Here is a 23908-nt window from a genome sequence, read left to right as displayed (position 1 = left end):
ATCGGGCTACCCTTCTTCGTTTTACCTCCCCCCATCTTTCAAGGCCCCTTCCCCTCCGCTAACCCCCCGTGTCACAGCAGTGCGGCTGCTGAATGGCTGAAAGTGGGGGTAACTCATCTCTCTTCTAACCACCCACGCAATCAATAGCAGCCTTGCTGCTTCTACTGAATGGACTCTGCCCTCCATGGCCTCCGCTGTTCTTCGTCTGCTTCGAGCCGGCTTCTATCCTTTTTCACCCTCACTCTATCGATTACTACGCCCTTGCCTAGTGCGATCTTGCGGGGGGCTGCTCTATCGACCCATCCACCTGTATTACAGTTCATTCATAAATCTTTGCTGCTTTTCACTCAAGATTGCGCTCTGATTTTTTTCTCAATTATTTATTTAAAAAATTATTGAATAAATTTGACATCTCCGTACATCAATTTGATATTTCATAAATAGTTAGTATTAATAATTATATGAAGATACATGTGTATGAAGTTTTTTCAAAATAACGTGTTATATATTATTTTTGTGATAATGATAAATAACTTTTATTTTAACTTTCATTTTAATATTGTGCAGTTTTGTTCTATTGTCTAAATGGTGAAAGTGATTTTTTTTTTATAAATTTATTTAATAAAAAAAATATGAACATTATCTACTAATGATTTTATATAGACAAACTTCTCATTTAAAATCCAATCATTTCATTGTTGAGATGACGAAGAGATTTTCCAATATTAACTGAATAGAAAGAACATTTAAGATTTATAAGTATAGAATTTGTATTTGAGGATTCAAATTAGTATGATATTTTATATGATTTTTGTATCTTTTTATCTGAAAAAATAAGAAAGAAAAATATAATAGATATAGAAAAAAGATGAGAGAAGACAGGAGATAATTGGTAAAGAATTTTTTAAATTAATTAATAAATTTATTTATTACATTTTTGTTAAATACTGTACATTATTTTTTCAAATTTAAATGCTCAAGTACATATATGAATTAATTGTTAATAAGCACTATGTTTCTACCTATAATTATTCATCAGTAAATACGATATTTTTTTCTTTTAATCTAAACTTTTTAAGTAATTTGTTATCATTCATCAATTAAAGTCACATTGCCGTTTACATACTCCTTATTTTGTATTATCAAATATGCAACGGCCATTTATAAAACGTATATATCATACTATATGTGAATATAATAATTCCAAATTCTTATATAGATTTATCTTATACAATTAAAATGTGAATTAAAAAAAAAAAAAATCTATGAATACAGAAATGTATATATATATATATATATATATATAAATATCGATATAATATCAAATTGTATTCTTGATTTTATTCAGAGTTTTTGATTTCGATAATTTGGTTAAATAATTTTTCACTTTATTTAAAATCAATATATTCTAATACGTGTTATCAATTGATCATTCTATTATATTTTAAGAAAGTATACTCGTTCGTTAGAAACACTTATCTTATATTTCTAATATAATCTATTTGTAATGCACAAAGATTATACGTAACACGTCATATGACATGTTTACATTAGTGGAATATCAATATTACAATTTATATATGACGTGTATTAAGTGTGTACTTTAAAAGAGACATAAAAAAAAAAAAAACATTAATTATATGCAATTATTCATTAACTGCTTATGGAAGATCATCTTTCGCTGCTCCAATAACTTTTACCGATTACTTCTGTAAACATACAAATCTTTTTACACAATAAAAAAATTTGCAAATCTGTTTCAGTGGAATCATGAAGATGTAAATAATATAATATGAACTTATTATTACTTACCTGCACGATTACTAACAGGACTACGACTCCGGGAATAGCTCCGACTATAACTTCGACGATTACCACGACCATTGTATTCTCTACTATGACTTCGACTTCTACTTCTTGAATAGCTACGATCTTTTCCATTTCGGCCACCTCGAGATCGCCATCTATTTCTTCCACCTGAGAATATTGAATCAATTAATTACATCAATAAATGCAAATTGCAATAATATGGGATAAAAGTTAAAAAAGAAAATTATTTTATCAAGTTAAAGTATACAAATACCTCTATGTCTGCCATATCCACCACTTTTACTATCGGCAAGTTCTAATAGCTTTGGATTTATAACTTGATTCGCTTCTTTTAATACCTGGATTAGGTCGTTAGCCTTATTCGAATTATTAGGTGTAAAAAAGGTATAGGCTGTACCAGTTTTTTGCCGACGCCCTGTTCGACCGATTCGATGAACGTAATCTTCCGAACAGGAAGGATAGTCAAAATTGATGACAAACTTGACGTCTTCAACGTCTGAAATAAAGCATACGTATTAGATACTGGTCACTAAAAGCATCCGCCTCCCAGACAGACATCGGTTAAGATAGTAGTATGGCAAGACGTATAAAATATTGTATTAAATATCAATCATTTATTTTGAACAAATTTTTAGATTAAAGTTACGCTCTCCAAAGATAGATTATAAAATCATCAACAGATTATATATGTTTTAAAAAATAAAATTAAAAAAAAAAAAAAAAAAGAAAAAATACATTAAGAGCTGATATAGACGAGCAATATGATATTGTTGCGATTTCACTGTAGTAATGCTGTGATTCGACATTTTATATTTCTAATAATACGAACGTACAATTGCAATATTCAAAATATAAATAAAGGTGTCGAATATACAGCGTTACTACTGAGAAATTGCAACTAACTACATTGTATAGCTTATCTACATCGAACCTAAATCTTACAAAATATTTTATTTATTATATTCCTTTAAGAATAAATTATCTATTTCTAACTTTGTTCAAATAATAAAATAAAATAAAAAGTAAAGTAACAAAAAAAAATATTACGTTTTTAGAGAGCGTTTTGAAAGTATAAAATGCTGAAATAAACTTCCGTTCAAAAACAATTCTGGTTCCTCATTAATAAAAATATTACTTCTTTTTCTGTATATTTTTATTTTTAATTTTTTTTAGTATTTTATATATTTTTGTTTTAAGTATTTTATATATTTTTTAGAAAAATTATTAAGATTTTAATTAATTTTATATATACATTATTTAAATATATATGAAATTATTTATTGATTTTTATCATAATAAATATTATGCATTTATATTCTTAAAAAAAAAAAAAAACAAAAATATCAAAGTAAAATGAAACCAGAATTGATATACAAAAAACTTTATTGAATGTGATAGTTAATATAATGTGAATATGTAATGACAGTTATTATGGATTCAGAAGGATAAAGGAAATGTAAATTTAAATGGATATAAGAATGTGTATGTATATAGAAATGTACATATATGCATACATACAAGTACAAAATGTTTTATAAAATATGGGCTATATAAAATATTAAAAATTCTTAAACTAAGAACAAGAGAGTTCTTAATAATATTATGTGATCATTAATTAACAACTTTTAAATTTATATATAATGTATATATAAAAGATAATTTGAAATATAAAATTATTGTTGAGAATATTATTGTATTTTACAAAGCTGATAAATAATGATCACAAAAGAATATAAAGAATTAACTTGTATTAATTCAAGAATTTCTCATATGTTTTAGTATATCACATCTTACAAAACATTTTGTTATATATATATATGCAAAAAAGTATACATAGTAGTATACATTGTAACCCTTAGAAAAATGCTATTTGAACTATACTACATCTTTATAAAAACCTAAGACATTTTTGATCAAATGAAATGTTGAGCAATTCTTAATAAAGAAGATATTTAACTTTAACTGAAATTTTTGTGAGAAACTTTTAAATATAAATGAACTAAATGTAATAAATATATAATAAATAAATATAATTAATTTTTAATTTATGATCATTATAATTTTATAATTATAATCAATATTTAATTACATCTTCTAAATTAATAATTGTACAATATTTCAATATTGAACGAAATTTCTTTAATCAAAAACTATCTTAGTCTTTATCAAAGAAGAATGCTATACAGTCAAATTGCCCTTTTTCTGGGTGAAACTATAATTATTGACTGAATTATTATATATAGAAACTGTAATTATTGATATATACAGTTATATATATATAGCGATTAATTTAAAATTACTGTTATACTAAAATTAGGCAGTGGGTGAGTGTCGCTAGCAACGTACGGGCAGGGCCTGGCTGTTTGCGCTCGCTCCAGCTACAGCCTCCGCCATTCTGTTGCTACAGGGCACACTTAGAGGCTCTGGCATCAGCTACCATGCCACCGCCTCATTGGACCGTTGTTGGGTCTGATTAGCTTGAGCGGCCAGCGCAGGGGATTCTATTCTGGCAACAACGACTTGGCCAGCCCAGATGGCGTACAGCGTAGCGTAGAACTGATATCCAGTATGTAGAAGGTAAAGTAGATCCCGATTTGGCCCGGACTGGCCCTTCACGTAATTGACGTATAGAGGCACGCGTCGCAGCCAGCGCAGACAATGCAAACTAGTGCACCACCGAACAAACAGGCGGCGGGCACCCCCAATTTGCTTTGCATTACCCGGCGTGGGTCTGCGCGCAATGTGCCTCTGCAATACAAACAAAGATCCAACCGCGTTAGGTATATGTTTATCTCATTATCTTCCTGTGTTCAATATGAATTTTGTATTACAGTATTTTTTTTTTGTTTTTTTCATATTTTGTTTTATTTCTTTTATCAACTATCTTCTACAAAATTCTGGTAATCTCAATAAAAGCGAGTTTATGGGAAAAAATATAATTTAAACTTCTATAATCATTATATAAGTTTTGGCAAGCATAAAACATTTTTATTAGATTAATTTTATATTCAAATTATAATCATGATGTAGATACAATAATATAAAATGGTGCCTTTCATTATCCCACAAAATTATGTAATTCTTTAAGAAAATTATATCTTATATATCATATATTTTCAATATAAATTTTGTAAATGTTTGTTTGTAATTAAAATTCATTTGCTTTTTTTTTAATTAGATAAATTGTTTTTATTCATTATTCACCTTCATGAATCAATAAAAAATGCTTGCCGAGTAATATTTCTTTCTTTTTTATTTCTTTCATATAATATTCAAAAATTATTACCTTTAGCAAAAAATGAGGAAGCAAAATAACTACACATATTAAAAATGCTAAATGAACCACATTATGCATTTAGAATATTATATATTTAAATTTAATTTGTAAAATTATTTTTATAAAATATTTTCTTATTAATATTTTCAAATCACTGAACTTGAAAAATGTTATTTAAATATTTATTTATATTTATATAATTTATTAATATTAATTATTGTTTCTAATTAAGAAATTGATAAATCTCTTTTATTTTAATTCTAATCATAAAGTAGTTCATTAATGAAATCTTGTTCTGATTAGTACATATATAAAAATCACTTATGTATTAATATTATAAACTATTTTATTGCTAGAAAACAAATTGCAATAACAAAAGAAAATCTATTTAAAAGATATATACTAATTAGTAAGTATATATTATATTTTGAATATATATATTTATTTATAATGCTTTTAATATTATATCAGAACAAGATATTCAAAATATTATAATAATTATTAAACTCACTGCTAAAAATATGATTTAAAATAATTCATTTTCCATACCAAAGGAAAATGATGAATAATACTCTTATTTCTATTTTATTACATTATCATAACAATCATTTACTTACCAAGTCCACGAGCAGCAACATCTGTTGCGACAAGAATTGGCGCTTTTCCCGATCTAAAATCTAAAAATTGAAAAGAAAATTCAGTTTTGATTGTATTGAAATGTTACATAAAACTAATATTTACCTTGTAAAACCCAATCTCTTTCTTGTTGTGTCTTATCACCATGTATACAAACAGCTGGCCACCCATCCCTCTTCATTTTTCTTGTGATTTCATCTACTCTGCGTTTTGTTTCAATAAATACAATAGTTTTGTTTTCACTTTCTGCCATTATTTCTTTTAAAAGAGTACTCAATCTATAAAAATAATATTAAAAATAAAAGAATATATAATATTTTTGACGTATAAATAGTTTTTTAAATATATACACAATCTCTTACTTATTTTCTTTTTCATAGTCTTGACATACATCAATGATTTGTAATATATTATGATTTGCAGCTAACTGTAGAGATCCAACATTAATTTGAGCATAATCTTTTAAAAAATCTTCAGCTAAATTTTTTACTTCTTTAGGCCATGTAGCAGACCACATTAATGTCTGTCTATCTGGCCTAATTTGTTCTATGATTTTTCTAATTTGAGGCTCAAATCCCATGTCTAACATTCTATCTGCTTCATCTAATACTAAATAGGTACATCTTTTTAAATTTGTACGTCCTGATTCAAGAAAATCTAACAATCTACCAGGTGTAGCTATAACAATCTCTACACCACCATCTAAATCTCTAGCTTGTGCACCTTTTGGTGCTCCACCATATAAACATGTATTTCTAATGCCAGAGGAATGACCAAAATCGTCAGCAACTTGTTGAATTTGTTGTGCAAGCTCTCGTGTTGGAGCTAAAACTAAAGCAATAGGTCCATCTTTTCGACCTAATTTAGGTTGACTATTAATATGAACAATTGCAGGAAGTATATAAGACAATGTTTTTCCAGAACCAGTTGATGCAATTCCTACCATATCTCTTCCACTTAAAGCAATTGGCCAACCCTGTGCTTGTATTGATGTAGGTTCTGTAAAACCTTGTCGTCTGAAAATTATAAATAACAACAATTCTTTATAATCCATTAAATCAAATTGATCTCATTTTGCATAAATGTTTAAGTCAAAATTTTCAATATTTATTTCAATCATTTTTTTATCAATTTTAATGTTTTGCTATTCTGTTTTTATCTTAAAATCCTAACAACTCTACTTCTGTTCTTACTTGATCTGATGAAAGTTAAAAGTTCCAGAATAAACAAGTTTTAAGTTCTGTGTGATAGTATTCTTGACAATGTACATGTCATCGCATACTGGATACTTGTTCTAAACTTAAGAAACAAATTCTAATATCACTATTGTAAAATAATTGTACATTGTAAATACTAATTCATTTGGAGCATTTTTATTTTAAATAAATTTATTATCTTAAAAGAACTTACTTAATTTCTTTTAGAACATAGTCTGGAAAACCTGTTTCTTCAAATGTAAATACAGGATTAGGTATATTTTTTCCTTTAAGAGTAATTTCTTTTTCACTTCTGTATTGTTCAACTATGCGTGGATCACGATTTTGAACTGCTTCATGTGGTACATAAAAATCTTTTTTAAAAGGTTCTAATCGACTTAAATCCCATCTAGGTTTTCTTAAATTTGCTCCAGGTTGCCCACGGCTATTTCTACCACCACCTCGATCTCTGCCTCCACTGCTACCCCAATTTCTTCTATCTCTTGGTGATCTACTACGAGATCTGCTACGAGATCTACGTCTCCTATCTCTATCACGACTACGACTAAAAAATAAAATATAAAATATTTATTAATATTTAAATATAAATTTAAAATATAAATTATTTTCTAAAAAATTCATTGATTTATAAAAATAAAAATACAAATATTTTTATTAATTATTTTTAATATAATATATACTTTTTTTAAAATATATTAAATCTATAGCAATTTTATTTAATTATTTAAAATATGTAATTTATTTAAAATATGTAACATTTTTATTTTATCATTAATTTTAAAATTTCAAATTATTTTAAATTTTGTAATATGTATGTATATATACAAATTTTTTTGAAGTCTATATCAAAAACATGTGCAAGGTTATAATGGCTGTAAAAATATAAATGCTTTAGAATCTCTCCTTAGTTTTGTAGTCTTATTTTTCATTTTACATATATAATTTTTTCTACTGTACTGCATGAACAATTGCTATTCAAATATATTCACTTCAAATATGTGATATTAGTGCTGAACATTGAACATATTGATAACATGCATTTTCACATATCTATACATATATGGCTTACCTTCTATAGCGACCCATATTCAATTTTTTTTTACTTTCTCCTTTCTTTTAATGACGCTCTACTATTAATAATAATTACTCAAACATAAAAAAATAGTAAGTTATAAAATTTAACTCCAATCAAAAACCGTAAATGAAAGCGTTTTCTATGCCACAAACGACGCAATCATAAGAAAGAATACCATTATAAAATTTGCGCATGCGCAACTAATATCTATTTTAATAATAATTTTTATAATTTTGTAAACAATATTAAACTTTTAAATAATAGAAAACATATCATTAAATTATAATTATTAATCTTTTAATATTTAAAATTAATACAATATAAATACAACTGTTATGTATTATTTATTTAAAATTTTAAGTTATTATTTTATTAATTTGAAAAATTAATAAATTTTCAATATTAAAATTTATATGATAAATTATAAAACTGTAATTTTCTTCTTTTTATTATAATTTTTAATATTTAATTTCAAATTTCTAATAATTTCAAATTTTAATTTTTAATTTTTAATATTAAATTTGTTTCTAAAATAAAAAAAACATATTGTGTATTAATACCTCTTTATTTATTAATATTAAAATTTCTTAAGAATATTTAAATTTATTTCATTTCTATTCTTCTCTACCGATGGCGGTAGTTTCCACAGCAGAGAACATTTATTACTATTAGTCGCTCTTGAGCCACTGAAGTGGTAGGAGAGGTTAAGTTAATGTGTATTATTATAGTGTATTAATATTTAAAGTGCAAGCAAAATATATTTCAATTGTAATCTTCACAATAATAAAATTCTTTTATTTTTCTTTTTTAAAATATTAAAAAGTTTTCGCTTTAAAATGATTTATAATATTTTACATATATATGCTTATTCTATATAAAAAAAAATCTTTAAAATCATTACACTTATTACTTAATACTTAATAAAATAATATGACATTTATAACAATATTACGAGATTAATATAAAATATGAAAGATTAATTGAAGTGAAAAAATTTTTAAAAATGACATGATAATTAAAAATCGTAAAATAAAAAAGTAATAAAAATTGCACGTGAAAAACCTTGAACATCGAACATATAGCGCGAAACAATATGCATGATCTAATAAGACAAAGTAAGAAGATGACTTCACGCGAAATGTGATCAGAAATAATCGAAGCATCAACGACAACTAAATTTTAGGATCAACATCGCTTCCTTTTTTGTTATGCGACAACCACGGTACGATGAGAAACGGAACGATAACCACGCGTGCTGATGTTTATGCGGAAGAAATTCCTTGTACATCTGAAAGGTAAATCTACATATTTTAAAAATTGTATTAAAAATTATATTTAAAAAAATAATATAAATTTTTTATTTGTCTTCTATGTCGTTTTTGTATATTTTAGCACACTATTAAAAATTAAAAAATATGGAAAAATTAAGTTTGTTTTTCATCATTTATCATTTATCATTTAAAAATATCATGTATCTTTTTTTTGATATGTCGTAATATTGATAATGAATATGCAAATATTTATATGAATTAGTGTTTGATATTCTGCTCTTATTTATTCTTATTTCTTAATGTCATAACTGATGCTTTGTGATATCAAGTGACTTCTGTGAAGGTGAAGAAGTAATTTAATCTGTCATCTTTGAAGGTAAACGAAATAAATGTATTAAGCAATATCCAAGTGCATATTTGAAAATGGTACTTTAAATACAAGCATTTATAATTTATTTTCAATGAAAATAAAAAATTAAATTATACATTCAGTCTTGAACATTTTTTAATGAATTATATTATTTATTTATTTACATATATGTTATAAAAATAAAAAAAGAAATTATTATAATTCAATTTATTTATGATTTTTTTAAAAGCCATTGATTTGAAAAATTTTATTCTTCTGTATTCATTCTGTATTATTTTGTATCCATTTCTTTAAAACTGGTTTTATATAGTTCGTTTATATGTATATTAAAAGATAATACATATATTAAAAGAATAAGTCAAGAAGAAAGCGTGTTTCAATAAAATCTAGATTAAAAAAATTAATAATATTATATTTTGACTTAAATTTGTAAAGAAATGATCAAATTTATATAATATATATTATTTTTTAAAATAAACTTATTTTTAAAATTAGTTTTATTTTAAACATTGTGTTTATTAAATTAAATTGTTCTAATTTATTATATTTTTATATTAAATAATTATTTTTAAATTTATTTTTAAATTTTTAAATAATTTTAAAAATTTTTTTAAATAAGTTTATCCAATGTTAATAAGGAACTTCATAATCGTTGAGAAAGGTTTGCCAGTAAAAATACATCCGGTTCTTAATATATTGAATAATAGGAATATCGTAACAAAAAAAGAAGGGTGCATTAGTCTGGATCAATTTATATCCCTTATATTTTAAGTAGTACTAATAAATAAATCAAAATAAATTAAATTTTCAATCATTAAATTACATTAGTATATATTTTTAAAAAGATTTTATATAATATTATATAATAATATTACATAATAATATAATATATATAATAATATAGAAAATAATATAGATTTGATGAAAATAAAAAAAAAGTTCTTAAAATATAACAAAATATATTTACGAAAGATTAAAATTTATTTTGTGACGCATGCGCGTCTTGTTATGTTGTATATTGTATATGCATCAAAATAGTTTAATAATATTATTATATTTCTGTTATATAATAATTAGATAAATCATATATGTTTTATGATTGATTTAATAATATCAATAATTGTTTCTTAATAATATTAATAAAATAATTAAGTAAAATTAATACATATTTTTCGTAATTGTCGATAGTCAAATATTATAAAACCATTTATATTTGTAAAAATTTTGCATGAAAAATATTTATTAATAATAATATTAAACTTTCGTGTAATTTAAATTTAATTTCGAATTGAGGAATTATTATGTAAATTTTTAATATTTAATTTATTAAGTGATTGTCGTTCACCCGGCAAGTTTTGTCTCTACCTCACCTGCTCCCCGCTTGCTGTGTATGTATGCTTTGCTTGTCTCTTGCCAGTCTTTCGTGTATCTGCATGCTCGTCGCTCGTTGAAATTGAGATACTATATAATTTCGATCCTTCGTACGGTTATTTGTGAACATAAACAAGCACAATCGAGATAGTTTGTTTCAATAATTATCTTACTAATCACGAAGTTATGCGTTTTAAAAATCTATTGCTACAGCGTGGATCCTACGAGTAAGTTCAACAAGCCGATTTGGTAGATTTCGAGGTTAAGCATTCTTTTCTCACCCTTCTCCTCTCGATTTTGATTTTTTAATTCTTATTCCTTCATTCGATTGAATTTGATTAAAATACTAAGAATTTTTTCACTTTTTATTATAAAAACTTATATGAAATATTCACATATAATGTTTAATTTTATTTTTTATGTAGTTTTCTTTTTTTTTTTTTAAATTAAAAAGTAAAAATATTTATTCAATTTCTTAAATTTTGTTTTTACAAAGATAATAATTTTTATTACATTTGTGATAATTTTAATTGAAGATCGAAATTTTAAATATATGATTATAAATAAACGAGAGATTTTAATTTAATAAGCGAATCGTCTTTCATAATAGCAATTAATAAAAAAATACTAATATATAATTATGAAAATGTGAGAAGATAAAACGAAATATTTAATTATATATTTTCTGTGACATATATATAATGATACTAAATAAAATGTAATGTGTTTTAATTTGTGGAAGTAATTTTTCTTTAAAGAAGTACTACATGGCTTTTATGTAAACATATAACTAAAAAAACTAATTTCAATATAAATATTAGAGATTTATCAAAGATGTATCAGAAATCTAAACATAAATAATTTCATAAAATTATAATTTATTTTTCATATTCATAATTCTAATAATAATAAATTTTTTGCTTATGTAATTTTCTGAAAAGTGATACTAATCCCGCTTGTGGTTTTATGAAACTTTCATTCGTCGAACATTCTTTTTAAGTTGTCTCCAATAAGATCCTTTTACCTTATAGATTTTATTGTATAAGAGCGTATACACATACTATTTTAAAACTATTTTAAAATCATTAAGTATAAATCATATATATAAAATATTTGTTTTTTTTATTGTATTAAAAAAATTAATTTAAAAAAAAATAATATAAATATATATTTAAGTATTTTTATGTAAGTTTAATTCGTTTCCAATAATTTATATATTTTATAAATTATTATTAAATAGTAATTATACATTTTTTAATGTTTAGTTTTTAATATTTAATTATTTAATAATTTTTTTTTGAATTTCTAAAATTAAATTATTCTTATTTTTTTTTTTAAAAGGAGGGTGATTTTCGTAGGAAGATACGCTCCTGTATCCACGTGAAAAGTATACACGCGGGATGGGAACATATATTAAGAGTTAGATCGAGCAGTTCAACGTAGATCGAGGCACGAACTGCTCATGTTTCGCGGTATACCAAGTATTTTAATATAAAAAATTAATATAATTTAAAAAATATTATTTATGTGTAATTTATTTATAAAAATATGATATAAACTGTAGCAATACATGCAATTGTTAATTATTCTATTGTTTCGTGATTGAATAAATGTATAAATGAATTTTAAAATGTGAAGTGATATACTTGCTAAATTTTTTGTAAAGATAAGACGAACAATTTGTTTATATTAGAATTTTTTAAAAATAAGTTTAAATCCAGTTTTGTTTTGATTTTAATGAAATTGTTTTTTTTTATTTATTTTTTAGTTTTTACTTTTATGAATATTATCATTAATATATTAATTAACTTAACTATAATAAAATCATTGAATTGATATTTTATATAATAACAAAGAAATTATATTTATAAAGAATTCTTATTCTAGTAACTGAACAATGGTGATTCGAATATCGAAATAACTATCGATGTTATCAAACTATCATAAGTAGAATTAAAATTTGATACGATGATTTTGATTTTTATTGATTAATTTTTTATATAATAACATATATAATATACAAATATATCATAATTGTAATTTATATAATAACAAAATGTTCGTTTCGAATATAAATTATTTCTAGTATTTCTAGTGTGAATTCATTATGACGAGTTTTTATTTCATGACGTGTAGGGTATTTCTTTTTTCATGTAAATCTTCAAGTGCGAATAATATATTCTATTGAGCATAAAATAAGCCAGTTATTTTATTTTATTGGTGAATAAATATAATTCTTTTTCTTTATTGAAATTTTAATTGATAAAATTAATAATTGAAAATTTATTATTGTATCAATTATCAAATAATTTCATAATTTTGATTATAAAATCGTTGAATTTAAATTTTATCCTTTATATTTAATTAAATAATATTTCGCATAATGTTATATATAAACGTATAAACGAAGCTCGACCGTTTTATTATGAGCAAATATATTTCAATGGACAATGCATGTATTTAATCAATAGAAACTGTTGTCATATTAGTAGTCTTGATTAACTGCAAGAATTTATTTAATAAAAGTCACTCGTTTTTTCTCGAAATAATAATTATGTAATTCATGTAACCTATGAAAATAATTTTTGTTTTTTATTTTTTAATTGAAGATAAAAAAACTAAGAATATTCGATTATAAACTAATTGTAAACTAATTTTTCAATATTTTTCAAAATTAATAACTGATTTAAATTTTTAATATATTATACAATATTTTTAATCTTTATTTTTATTAATATTTTTTGATACCGTGTTATTAAAATATTGCATGTTTAATTATCAAAAAAACAAAACTTAAATTTTTTTATTTTAAAATAATCGAAATTATACAAAATTGGATAATGTAATGTGTGATCAGTGATGTGTGAACTTGGAATAAAACAGGAGGGGAGATGTGGCGCTCTATTCGCAGTATTGATGGAGAAGGATAAACAATTCGAAACACGAATCTTGAGGCATATTTTCACATGAGATGGCATGATTCTAATCACTTGAAATCTGCGATACCTACAAAATGGCCAAGCAGATATCCTTTTATTCTACTTTGACATCGGAAGAAAAGAGTAGAATGCAACCATGTATGAAAGCTAGGTGGTATGTCTTCTTCTTTACACTTTCTACCAAGTACTTAAGAGGAAGAGGAAGAGAAAAAGACAGAAACCCTTTATAATGCTTAATGAAAGAATGTCTTAGGTGTAATCCATATTTTTCTTGTATCAAACACTAAATCTTTATATGAGTATTTGAATAATTCTATAAAATTACGATTTTGATTACTATTTCTTTTATAAATAGTAATATTACGACGACAAATCAAAAGATATAAAATAATTAGAGCAACTTAGTCAAGAAAATATAAGCATTCAATATACTTCGAATTAAATGATGAATTTTTTAAAGATGCATTGCGATAAGTACGAATAAAAGTAATTTGAGTTGAATAGAGAATAGAGAATAGAGAATAAAGAAACTAGGGTCAACTATGTGACAAGCTTGAATAACAAAGTACCAGTTGATCAAATTAACAGAGCAATATATAATTCTGAATTTAATTTACAGAAAAATTTAATATGTTTTTTAAATTTTCTCGTAGAACTTTTCATGAAAAATTATTTTATGAAAAAAGTTCTGCGTATATCTAAAGAATATTATGTTATTAAATAACATATATGATTATAACTAGTGAAATAAATAAATATAAATCTTAAATTTCATGCCATACTCTCAATTTTTACTATAAAAAATAAATACAACTAAACAAAAATATACTTAATTGAAATAAAAATATGCAAATCAATTTTAATTTTATTTAATTTTATTTAAAAAAAATTTATATTGAATATTTTTTTATTATAAATGAAAAATAAAATATTTGTTAAAAAAGAAACAAAAAAAAAAGATTTAAAAGAAATTTTGTTTTAGTGTCATCATGTCCAGTGATTCACCTCCACCACTCCAGACTTCTGTACCTTTGGTAGACTACGATATACCAGACGAAGCCTGTTCTGGTAAAATCACACCAACCACACCTACTATTCCGGTGACGAATAAATTATTGAATACTGATGCCGAGACGATTGAGAATGCAGTGCCAATCACGCAGGCAGTGCTGCCTGTTCCCGAGCCACAACCGAAAATTGAAAGGAATGGATTCGACTCGGAGGCAACCAAGCCAATCGCCCAATCTGAAAATGATTCTTGCGTTGTAGATTGTATATATTTTACGCAGCAGTGCTGCGAGTGTGTAATACTTTAACAGCCAGAATTCTTCGCATATCGAATGATCATTTATATTCGTTGCATGCGATTTAGTATATATGCGTGTGAAGAGAATTTGAATGATATATATTTCCATTGAATTATATGGGATACAAATTCAAATGGAATTTTAATAATCGAGTTTTGCTCGATCAATTTTTTAAACGAATATTAAATCTTCGTATTTAAAAAAAAATCTTATTCTTATCTCTGATTTCTATTTATTAAATGAAAATGGATGAAATATGTTAAAAACATATTTTAAAAACGATCAAATTTCAATGAGATAATTGAAAAATTTGATATTTTTATAAAATAATTATTTTTGTATTGTGCGATATTTATGAAGTATATGAAAATGAAGAAATTGAAATTTTTTAGTTAAGATATATATATATATATATATAAAATATTTTTAAATCTTTTACAAACTTTTACATCATTTTTGACATAAAAGAATTAATTAATCTTAATATTATCTTATTCAAAATGTATATAAAAATTAATTGATTATATTATATAATATAATTATAACAATAGTAATTATTAACATTTCATAGACTGTTAAATTTCATTCCAATTTATAAAAATTATTTTTTTACATGTTATTTTTATAAGTTCTTAACAAAAATTATCTGATTATAATTTACTATTAAAAATGAATTTAACTTTATAAAAAAATTCCGCATGATAATCTTATTCGTGCATTCCTATTTTTATATAGTGATAGAGTAGTTTTTAAATATTTATATATTATTTAAACAAGGCATTAAAAGTAGCTTAATATTAAATAAATTTTTAATTTATAGCAATTTCTTCCTTTTAAAAATCATGTAATATTACTACATATATATACATATACATATTTTATTCCATCATAAAATTAAGAATGAAAAGTCATAATGTTAATTATTCTTAAAGACTGCTTAAGTGCCGTAAATTTATTTACATATTAAAATTATAGAACATATTCATTATAGAACAAAATACTTGAATAGATTAAATATTTTTGAAAATAACATTTTACATTTATAAATGGCATAAAATCTTAAAATATTATATAAGAAATAAGATGTACAAAAATTACAATTTACACAATATATAAATTTGATATGTGCAGTTGTTACATTTTGAACATTTAAAATGATATTTCAAAATGATATCGTACAAATTAAAGACACTGTCATGATTTTAAAATCCATATTAATTAATTTACGAAATTCATTTATATAAATTTGTTATTTTTATAAACAATTAACAAAAATAGAGTAATGTAAGAAATTCAATAATTAAAAATTTTCAAATTCTGCATTTCATAATATCAAATTATATCTCATTGATATATAATATAAACAAATAAATTATTTTGATAATGTTTCATATATTCATATGATTTATTTTTCGATTTTTGTATTAAAGTATTTTAAAAAACAAAAATACGAATATCGTATCGATTGTTTTGCAAGTATAATAAAATATTTAAATAATGAAATTAATAACACAAAGTGCAATTTAATAATCTATACAATAATGTAACATATTTATCTAATTTAATTATTCATTAATTCTAATATTATTTATATCTTCTTTTATGAATTACACTTGTTGGAAAGTAGAATAAATATTAAATTATATGATATAATTAATAGTACAAAATATAAAATTCAACAATACATTTAAAGAATGAAGTTGCCAAACAAATATTTTTATATTATATACAAGAATGCAATTTATGTTTATTATTTTTTAATAATTTTATCTAATATAATGTTTAATTTTTTTTTAAAATAATAATAATATTGACAATTTATTTGCTATAGTGCTTGAACAAATGCATATCTAAAAATATTTATTTTTTCTTCTTAAGATAAATTATATTTTTAGATGTTAAAATTAAAAATTTTATTTTTCTTAAAAAAATTTTTTCTTTAGAATACTATATCTTATATAATTATTCCATATATATAAAAATTAATCATCAACAAAATCAATTTAATTTACATATTATATTTCAAAAACTATAAAAACTAAAATGTATGTTGTGTGTATGAATAATTTAAATTTCTATCATATAATTGATGTTTTGAAGTAAAATTTATCTTTATAGATTAATTACTTTAACAATAATTCTGATTTAGATCTACAATATTTTGATTAAATGATTATAGTTTATTACTATCTCATTACTGTTTACAAATAAAATATCTATATATTTTTGTGATATTTCTATGATATATTTTTTCGTATTTTAATTTATTGATTGCTCTTATTTTTTTTAATATTACCTTTAAAAGTTTTGTAAACATTTAATATTTGTTAATATTTTATACAAAAAATGTGCAATAAATAATATTTAAATTATTATAAGAGGAATAATGAATTAAAATTTTTAGTAATAATTCAGTGTTCAGTATATCACTATATATATATATATTTGTGATATGTAGAATATTTTATATTACAGAAATATTTCTATAATAAATTTTAAAAGATAAGAAAATTCTTAATATTTTAAAAAATTGATATATTTGGAAATAATTAATCTTCATTTTTTAATGTCATGTTCATTCATTAGTCGTTTATTTGAACTAAAATAATTAAATATAAAAATATGTAAGAAATAATATATTGTACATTTGTTAACAAAAAAGAAAATTTGATTTGACTAGGATCTTTGAAGATAATATCTTAAATTAATATTATTTTTAAAATTCTTGTTTAATCAAAATTTTGTAATAGTTTTTTTTAATATGTAAATAATATAGACAATTTGTAATTAAGTGATTTTGTAAGAGTTCCTATTTGAATTAAAAAGAAGAGGATTTAATATCAGATTATAAGAGAATAATTTTTTTAAATTTCTTTTTTAAACATTGTAATCAACAATTTTTATACACTGTTTAAAAATATGATCTCTTAAATATGTTTTGTATTTTTAAATTATTTATCATAGAATAGATTATAATGATGAATTTAAAAATACATATTTTTGAATTAGAAAATTAGTAAAAAAATTGAGCATAAATAATTATCAATAAATGCTTCTTTTTTTATAGAATAATGCATGAAAAATATTTTTATGAAAATGTAGTTTGAGAACTATTTGTAGAATATCATTAATCTAAAAATCTATTTTAAAGTACATTAATTCGATTAATTTCTTATTTCCATATGACATTAGGATATCTATTCACTGGCCTCGAAAGATATTTAAGACTCTCTAAAAGTGCAAATTTATACAAATTATGCAATATATGAAATTTTGTGATCAGATTTAATTACGATTCGTATATAGGTAATGGATGTCCTTCAGAATTAAATACCCATCTATCTAAATCTATTAATTGTCTTGTATCGTCAAACAACAAGTACAAATACTTTAAAGTTTCAGCAAACCAAAAACTTTCTGTCATATCCTTTTGTGGTGTATTATAAACAATTCTCACGTTTCCAATGCTGGTGTATCCTTTTTCTACTTTCGTATAATTTTCAAAAGCCTATAAATTATATATATATATATGTATGTGTGTGTGTGTGATTAAAAATATATATAAATAATAAAAAAAATATATATATTTTATAGAAAAGTATAATTGCTTACTTGAAATATTTGCCATCCCCAATCTTGGTAAGTCTTATTCCCAGTAAAATACCACATATAAAAAATACTTTCAATGAATTCTGGTCTGAGTAAATTATGTGCATCATTCATCTTTACATACATATCCATTGATTTTTCTCCATCTGTGTTCTAAATATATGATATATCTATATAATATACTTTAATCTTTATTAATTATTATTATTATTATTATTATTATTATTTATTTATTTATTTATTTATTTATTACTATTATTACAATTACCTGAATATTAAAATAAGTAATTTCTGGAGCAAGGAACGTGGGTTGAATTGCATATGTTTGATAACAAGTTTTAACAATTTCATTAGCAAGATCCATATGATCAGGTGGTAAACCATGATGTACTCCTAAAGCTAAAGTACCTCCTAAGTAACATGTAAGATGATCCTATGAAATATATATAATATATATAATAATTATCAATAATATATAATATTAAATTACGATAAATATTTTTATTTTAAAATTTACCATTTTTGGTGTTATTTCTTTGTTTGCTCCAACTAATTCTGCTATGAAAAGATATTTATTAATTGCTGTACGCTTTACCAAGTGTTTTTGAGTTCCAGAAATACCTAATAGATAATCATCTCGTAAGCTAAAAACAATTGCAAATTTAAATGATTATCATAAATTTATAAAGAATATCAAATAAGAAAAAAAGAAAAACTTTAAATAAATCATAGTAACAATAATAACTATGGTAAAAATACTAACTAATTAATAGTCTTTCCTGTTTGAAGCCATTGTTTCAATAAATATTCATAATAACTATCACCGCGTGCACCGAGTGTAATTGTTGAATGATCTCTAAATTGTCCAGTATTAGCATTAATGAAAATGGGTACTAAACCATCATATTTTTCTAATTGATGTACATGTTCTGATACTTTTGCTACTGCTTCCTGAAGAATAATAATTTGTATATTTTTTTTTTATAAAATACAAATAAAATAATTACGATTGAAATGTTCATATATACTTCGAATTTAGGATCTCCTGTACTGCGACTTAAATCACGAAATTCTAATTGAATTGAAGTAACTTCACTTGTACTGCTATCGGGACCCCATTTAGGACCATGTGCAGTTTTAGTTCCAAGATTTACGTCGGAATAAGGAACGCCAGATGAAGTAGAAAACGCTGGCATCAAACGATCTCCTAATTCTGTCTATTTATAAATATTTAAAAATTAAATTTCTTTAAATAATTTAGTTATAATTTTAAAATAATAAAAGAAACGAATAAGAGAAACTTACAGCTTTATTTAAGAAAATCTTATCACCTGAAAGATGATATGCAGATAATAGACCTCCTAATACTCTAATTGTAACTTCAAATAAATTAACATCTCTATTTGAAGAAAATACTAAATTTTTTTCAACCCACATTTTAGCTTCTAAAAATTCTAAAAATAATAGAAAATATTATTAATTTTGTAAATTTTTATAATTATATATAACTATGTATAAATAACATATATGTTAAATATAAATTAATACCATTATTTAAACCCATTATATACATAGTACCAAGAGAATCAACTATAGTGAGACCTAAACCAAACCATTCATAATATTTTCTTGATATTGGTTTTATATTATCATAACCCCAAGCATATTCTTTATATCCATTCCATGAATGTTTGAATGCTGCAACTATAGCTTTTTGTCTACTATTCTGTGGTCCTAAAATAAATAAATATAATATTATTAATAAATAAAAAATTTTAATAATTAAATTACAAAAATATAATATTTAATACAAAGTTACCATTAAATTTAAGTGTATTTGGTTTAGGTTGAGGTGGTTCTCCAATTTGATCATCGTCCACCTGGTTTATTTCTGGTTGGAATTCAGGTTCCTCAATGACCTCCCCACCTCCTTTATGTTCTTGATTTATACTATCTACTACAATATCTTCTGCTGCCTAAAAAATTACTTTTTAGAGAAACTATATAATGTAAAAAGATGTTTCTTCTTTGATATAAATCTCATTTATATTGAATTATACCTTTTCATATTTAAGGGTATCTTGCACTACTTCTATGTTATTATAGTCACTTTCATCTAAAACTCCATTTTTATTATCACCAGGTAAAAGATAAAATACAACTAATATGATTGTAATAACTAAGAAATAAAGAATATTTCTTTGAAACCTTGACAATTGTTTCCATTGCTGAAAAAAAAGATTTTTAATTGGGAATAATTTTTTAAAAAAGATTATATTGCTGGGAAAAATGTTTTACAGACTTACTCTCCAAAGACTACGTGATGATCCTCGCGTAAATGTTGCACTTTCTTGAATATTTAAACTAATATAATCTGATTTCTCCAAGTCTTTCGGTGGAAACATATTTCATCAAAGGTTAAGTTGTTCTGGCGAACGTAATGATAATAAGAGCCAGAACACTTTAAAAAATAATAATACGATGATTGCTTATTAATTATGAAAGCCTTCATTTATAAAATTCATATCGAACATGCTGCTACTTAGTTTCTAATAAAATTTAGAAAAATAAACTCACACCGCATGAATATCACGAATCATCAATGCCGTGATGTTAAACTCTGATACTATGAAAGTTAATAATTTGAGTTTATAATTTTAACATCACTAATTTCATTAATTTTATTATAATTTTATTAAATTTTATTAAATTATAATGTAATGTTATCAATTGAATAAATTTGTTTCATGAATTAACACTATAATTAAATATGACAGTGACGATCAAACGATTAATATTAAAGTATTATAAATACTATATATACTATTTGTAACCATTATTTAATTGTTAAAAATAAAGATATTGTTACAAATAGAAAAAAATTTTAAATAATATAATAAATATCCAATGAAATCTTATTATTCGATTAATCTTATGAGATTTATATTAAAGATTTTTATTTACACGCTTATTCTTATTTCAATTAAATATATGTGCATGCACGTAATAAATAAAAAAGAATTTTAATCTTTAACATATGAATTATATATATATATATATATTATATAATTATAAATATTTATATTTTATGTGTATATTTTTATATTTTTCTTTTTATTGCATATATATATTATTTTTTTTTACATTTTTACATATTATGTACGTATAACATATATTTTCTTATATTTTTTTGTTTTTTATTTTCTTTTCTTTCATCTAAGGAATTTGTTTTTAATTTTTTAAAATATTTTTATGAGTTTCTCATTTCAAAAAATTTAAATATAAAATTATTTACGATACTTTTCAATTAAATATTTTTAAACATATTAAAGATATATTATAAAACTGAGAATGTAATATTTTTTTAACATTAAATATTAAAATAAAATCGTAATTTTGAAAAAGAAATGATAAAAGTATTAATTCAATTGATTTCTCGCATCTTATCGTAATCACGAAATATAAACGAGTATAGAAAAGGAAAAGAAATAACGGGACAAAGATAGATAAATTAGAATAAATAAATTAAAGAATCAGTATTATCTTCAAAGTATCACAAATGAAACAAATATGAAAAAGGAGAACAAATATTAAGAAAAAAAACAAAAGTAGAAAAAAATCATATAATCAGTGCCATCTTTAGAGCATCACAAATGAAACTAAATAAGCAAGGATAATAAATAATAAGAAAAAGATATAGATAGAATAAAAATTTACTACTATCAACGCCATCTTTTGAACATTGTCAGAAAAATGTCTTTGATACTCGAGAGATGGTGCTGTTCTTTAATTCTTAATCTACTTTATCCTACTTTCTCTAAGAAATGTCTCTATCACTCAAGAGATAGTACTAGTGATCAATTTTTATACTATTTCTATCTTTTTTTTATCCTGATTATTTTTCTTATTTATATTTTATGTAAATTTTTAAAATTAAAGTTTTAAATTAATAAAGATTCGTTGAGAGAAATATCAAATGTATTTATTAATTTAAATGATTTAGATTTTTTTAATAGGATATAATGAAATATTGAAAAATTTAATTAATATATTATAATTCAAGATTTAATTTGAAGAAACTTTATTGTACAAATTGTAAAGTTTAGATAAGCTTATCACCATCGAATACATAAACGATGAACTTTTAGTACATATTAATGAATATGGATTATTTTATAAACAATGGTAACATTTGAAGAATTTCCTTTTTTTTTTTTCTTTATTAAGGATAAATGTTATATTTAATAAGTTAATCAATTTTTTTTTTATTTTATCAAATGTTATTTGCCCAGTTTGATTTTACTTAAAAACTATTAAGAAATCTTTGAGTCTCACATTTAATGATTTGACTCTGAGCGTTACAAATGTACAATATAAAATGAATTTTCTTTATAAATGCATTTTACAATATATACTGCGTTGCAGATATTAAATTTATTTACAAGTAGTTTTTGTAAAATTAAGAAAAAAAACATTAAAGCCATTATATTGCAATAATATCGTTACACGTTCCAGTTACGTAAAAATTTATTTATGCTGTAAATCAAAATTATTTATTTTTTTTATTAAATGATTTAATTTTGGAAATATATAAAATTTTCATACTTTCAATTAATTAAATTTGCTAAGAATTCAATTTTGTAAATTTGAATTGGATATGTTACATTATAATATCTCATTTTTTTTCATAACAACATATGTATATATATATATATATATATTTAAGATATAAATTTTAATTTTAATTTTTATGTGACTGGAATGTTACGTATAAAAAGTTATTTAAAAATGTCAAGGAAAAATTAATAAATTGTAAAAGATGATTATTTTTAAGAAAATTATTTATCAAAATTTATATATTTAATACGATTAAAGAAAAGAAAATTAATATTTTTCTTTAAATCAGAAGAAAAATTTATACAACTTAAAATGATTTATACATATATATATATATATATATATATTTCTCATCAGACTTTTCAATCAAATTTTCTTTATTTTTGATT

At 22.6% G+C, this 23908-nt stretch overlaps 3 protein-coding genes across 13 annotated transcripts; 1 reads left to right on the top strand and 2 right to left on the bottom strand.

Annotated features, from left to right (window-relative positions):
* Positions 1-1050: 1050 nt before the first annotated feature.
* Positions 1051-8209, bottom strand: LOC412313 (probable ATP-dependent RNA helicase DDX17). Of its 5 annotated transcripts, none has more exons than XM_016916406.2 (8): positions 8030-8208; positions 7154-7504; positions 6106-6759; positions 5849-6021; positions 5725-5784; positions 2084-2326; positions 1813-1977; positions 1051-1725 (listed from the first exon to the last, which is right to left on the bottom strand). In XM_016916406.2, exons 1-8 carry the CDS (start codon positions 8044-8046, stop codon positions 1697-1699), a joined length of 1692 nt encoding a protein of 563 aa, XP_016771895.1. In that variant the 5' UTR covers positions 8047-8208; the 3' UTR covers positions 1051-1696. The 5 variants fall into 5 exon arrangements, 4 of the variants coding, with proteins under 4 accessions (XP_016771895.1, XP_395774.2, XP_006560270.1 ...); XM_395774.7 differs by having other exon boundaries at positions 1051-1709; XM_006560207.3 differs by lacking the exon at positions 8030-8208 and adding an exon at positions 6937-7042 and having other exon boundaries at positions 1051-1709; positions 7154-7294.
* Positions 8210-8707: 498 nt separating this feature from the next.
* Positions 8708-15519, top strand: LOC724121. Of its 6 annotated transcripts, XM_016916403.2 has the most exons (4): positions 11037-11274; positions 12389-12519; positions 13931-14140; positions 14969-15515. In XM_016916403.2, exons 3-4 carry the CDS (start codon positions 14061-14063, stop codon positions 15300-15302), a joined length of 414 nt encoding a protein of 137 aa, XP_016771892.1. In that variant the 5' UTR covers positions 11037-11274; positions 12389-12519; positions 13931-14060; the 3' UTR covers positions 15303-15515. The 6 variants fall into 6 exon arrangements, with proteins under 6 accessions (XP_016771891.1, XP_006560265.1, XP_003249664.1 ...); XM_016916402.2 differs by lacking the exons at positions 11037-11274; positions 12389-12519 and adding an exon at positions 8708-9330; XM_006560202.3 differs by lacking the exons at positions 11037-11274; positions 12389-12519; positions 13931-14140 and adding exons at positions 8992-9150; positions 9219-9330 and having other exon boundaries at positions 14969-15510.
* A 2333-nt stretch (positions 15520-17852) lies between these two features.
* On the bottom strand, positions 17853-21615 carry LOC413579 (endoplasmic reticulum mannosyl-oligosaccharide 1,2-alpha-mannosidase). Of its 2 annotated transcripts, XM_026445011.1 has the most exons (12): positions 21482-21615; positions 21209-21363; positions 20963-21130; positions 20722-20878; positions 20451-20636; positions 20208-20356; positions 19931-20119; positions 19666-19853; positions 19420-19546; positions 19171-19335; positions 18906-19055; positions 18499-18801 (listed from the first exon to the last, which is right to left on the bottom strand). In XM_026445011.1, the coding sequence occupies exons 2-12, from the start codon at positions 21305-21307 to the stop codon at positions 18583-18585; spliced, it is 1797 nt and encodes a 598-aa protein (XP_026300796.1). In that variant the 5' UTR covers positions 21308-21363; positions 21482-21615; the 3' UTR covers positions 18499-18582. The 2 variants fall into 2 exon arrangements, with proteins under 2 accessions (XP_026300797.1, XP_026300796.1); XM_026445012.1 differs by having other exon boundaries at positions 17853-18801; positions 21209-21593.
* Positions 21616-23908: the final 2293 nt, after the last annotated feature.

This window comes from Apis mellifera, linkage group LG14 (genome assembly GCF_003254395.2).
Source record: "Apis mellifera strain DH4 linkage group LG14, Amel_HAv3.1, whole genome shotgun sequence".
NCBI lineage: Eukaryota > Metazoa > Arthropoda > Insecta > Hymenoptera > Apidae > Apis > Apis mellifera.
This window is presented reverse-complemented; position numbering and strand designations above follow the sequence as displayed.

Bases quoted from the DNA above. Each gene is read 5' to 3' on its own strand.
- LOC724121 (XM_006560202.3), top strand. From the start codon at position 9,129: ATGCATGATCTAATAAGACAAA. The intron at 9,151-9,218 runs GTAAGAAGATGA...ACTAAATTTTAG, and splicing joins GCATGATCTAATAAGACAAA to GATCAACATCGCTTCCTTTT. The intron at 9,331-14,968 runs GTAAATCTACAT...ATTTTGTTTTAG, and splicing joins ATTCCTTGTACATCTGAAAG to TGTCATCATGTCCAGTGATT.
- LOC412313 (XM_395774.7), bottom strand. The intron at 6,760-7,153 runs GTAAGTTCTTTT...TATAATTTTCAG, and splicing joins TATGTTCTAAAAGAAATTAA to ACGACAAGGTTTTACAGAAC. The intron at 1,710-1,812 runs GTAAGTAATAAT...GTATGTTTACAG, and splicing joins TCCTGTTAGTAATCGTGCAG to AAGTAATCGGTAAAAGTTAT.
- LOC413579 (XM_026445011.1), bottom strand. From the start codon at position 21,307: ATGTTTCCACCGAAAGACTTGGAGAAATCAGATTATATTAGTTTAAAT. The intron at 20,879-20,962 runs GTATAATTCAAT...GTAATTTTTTAG, and splicing joins ATACCCTTAAATATGAAAAG to GCAGCAGAAGATATTGTAGT. The intron at 20,637-20,721 runs GTAACTTTGTAT...TATTTATTTTAG, and splicing joins AAATACACTTAAATTTAATG to GACCACAGAATAGTAGACAA.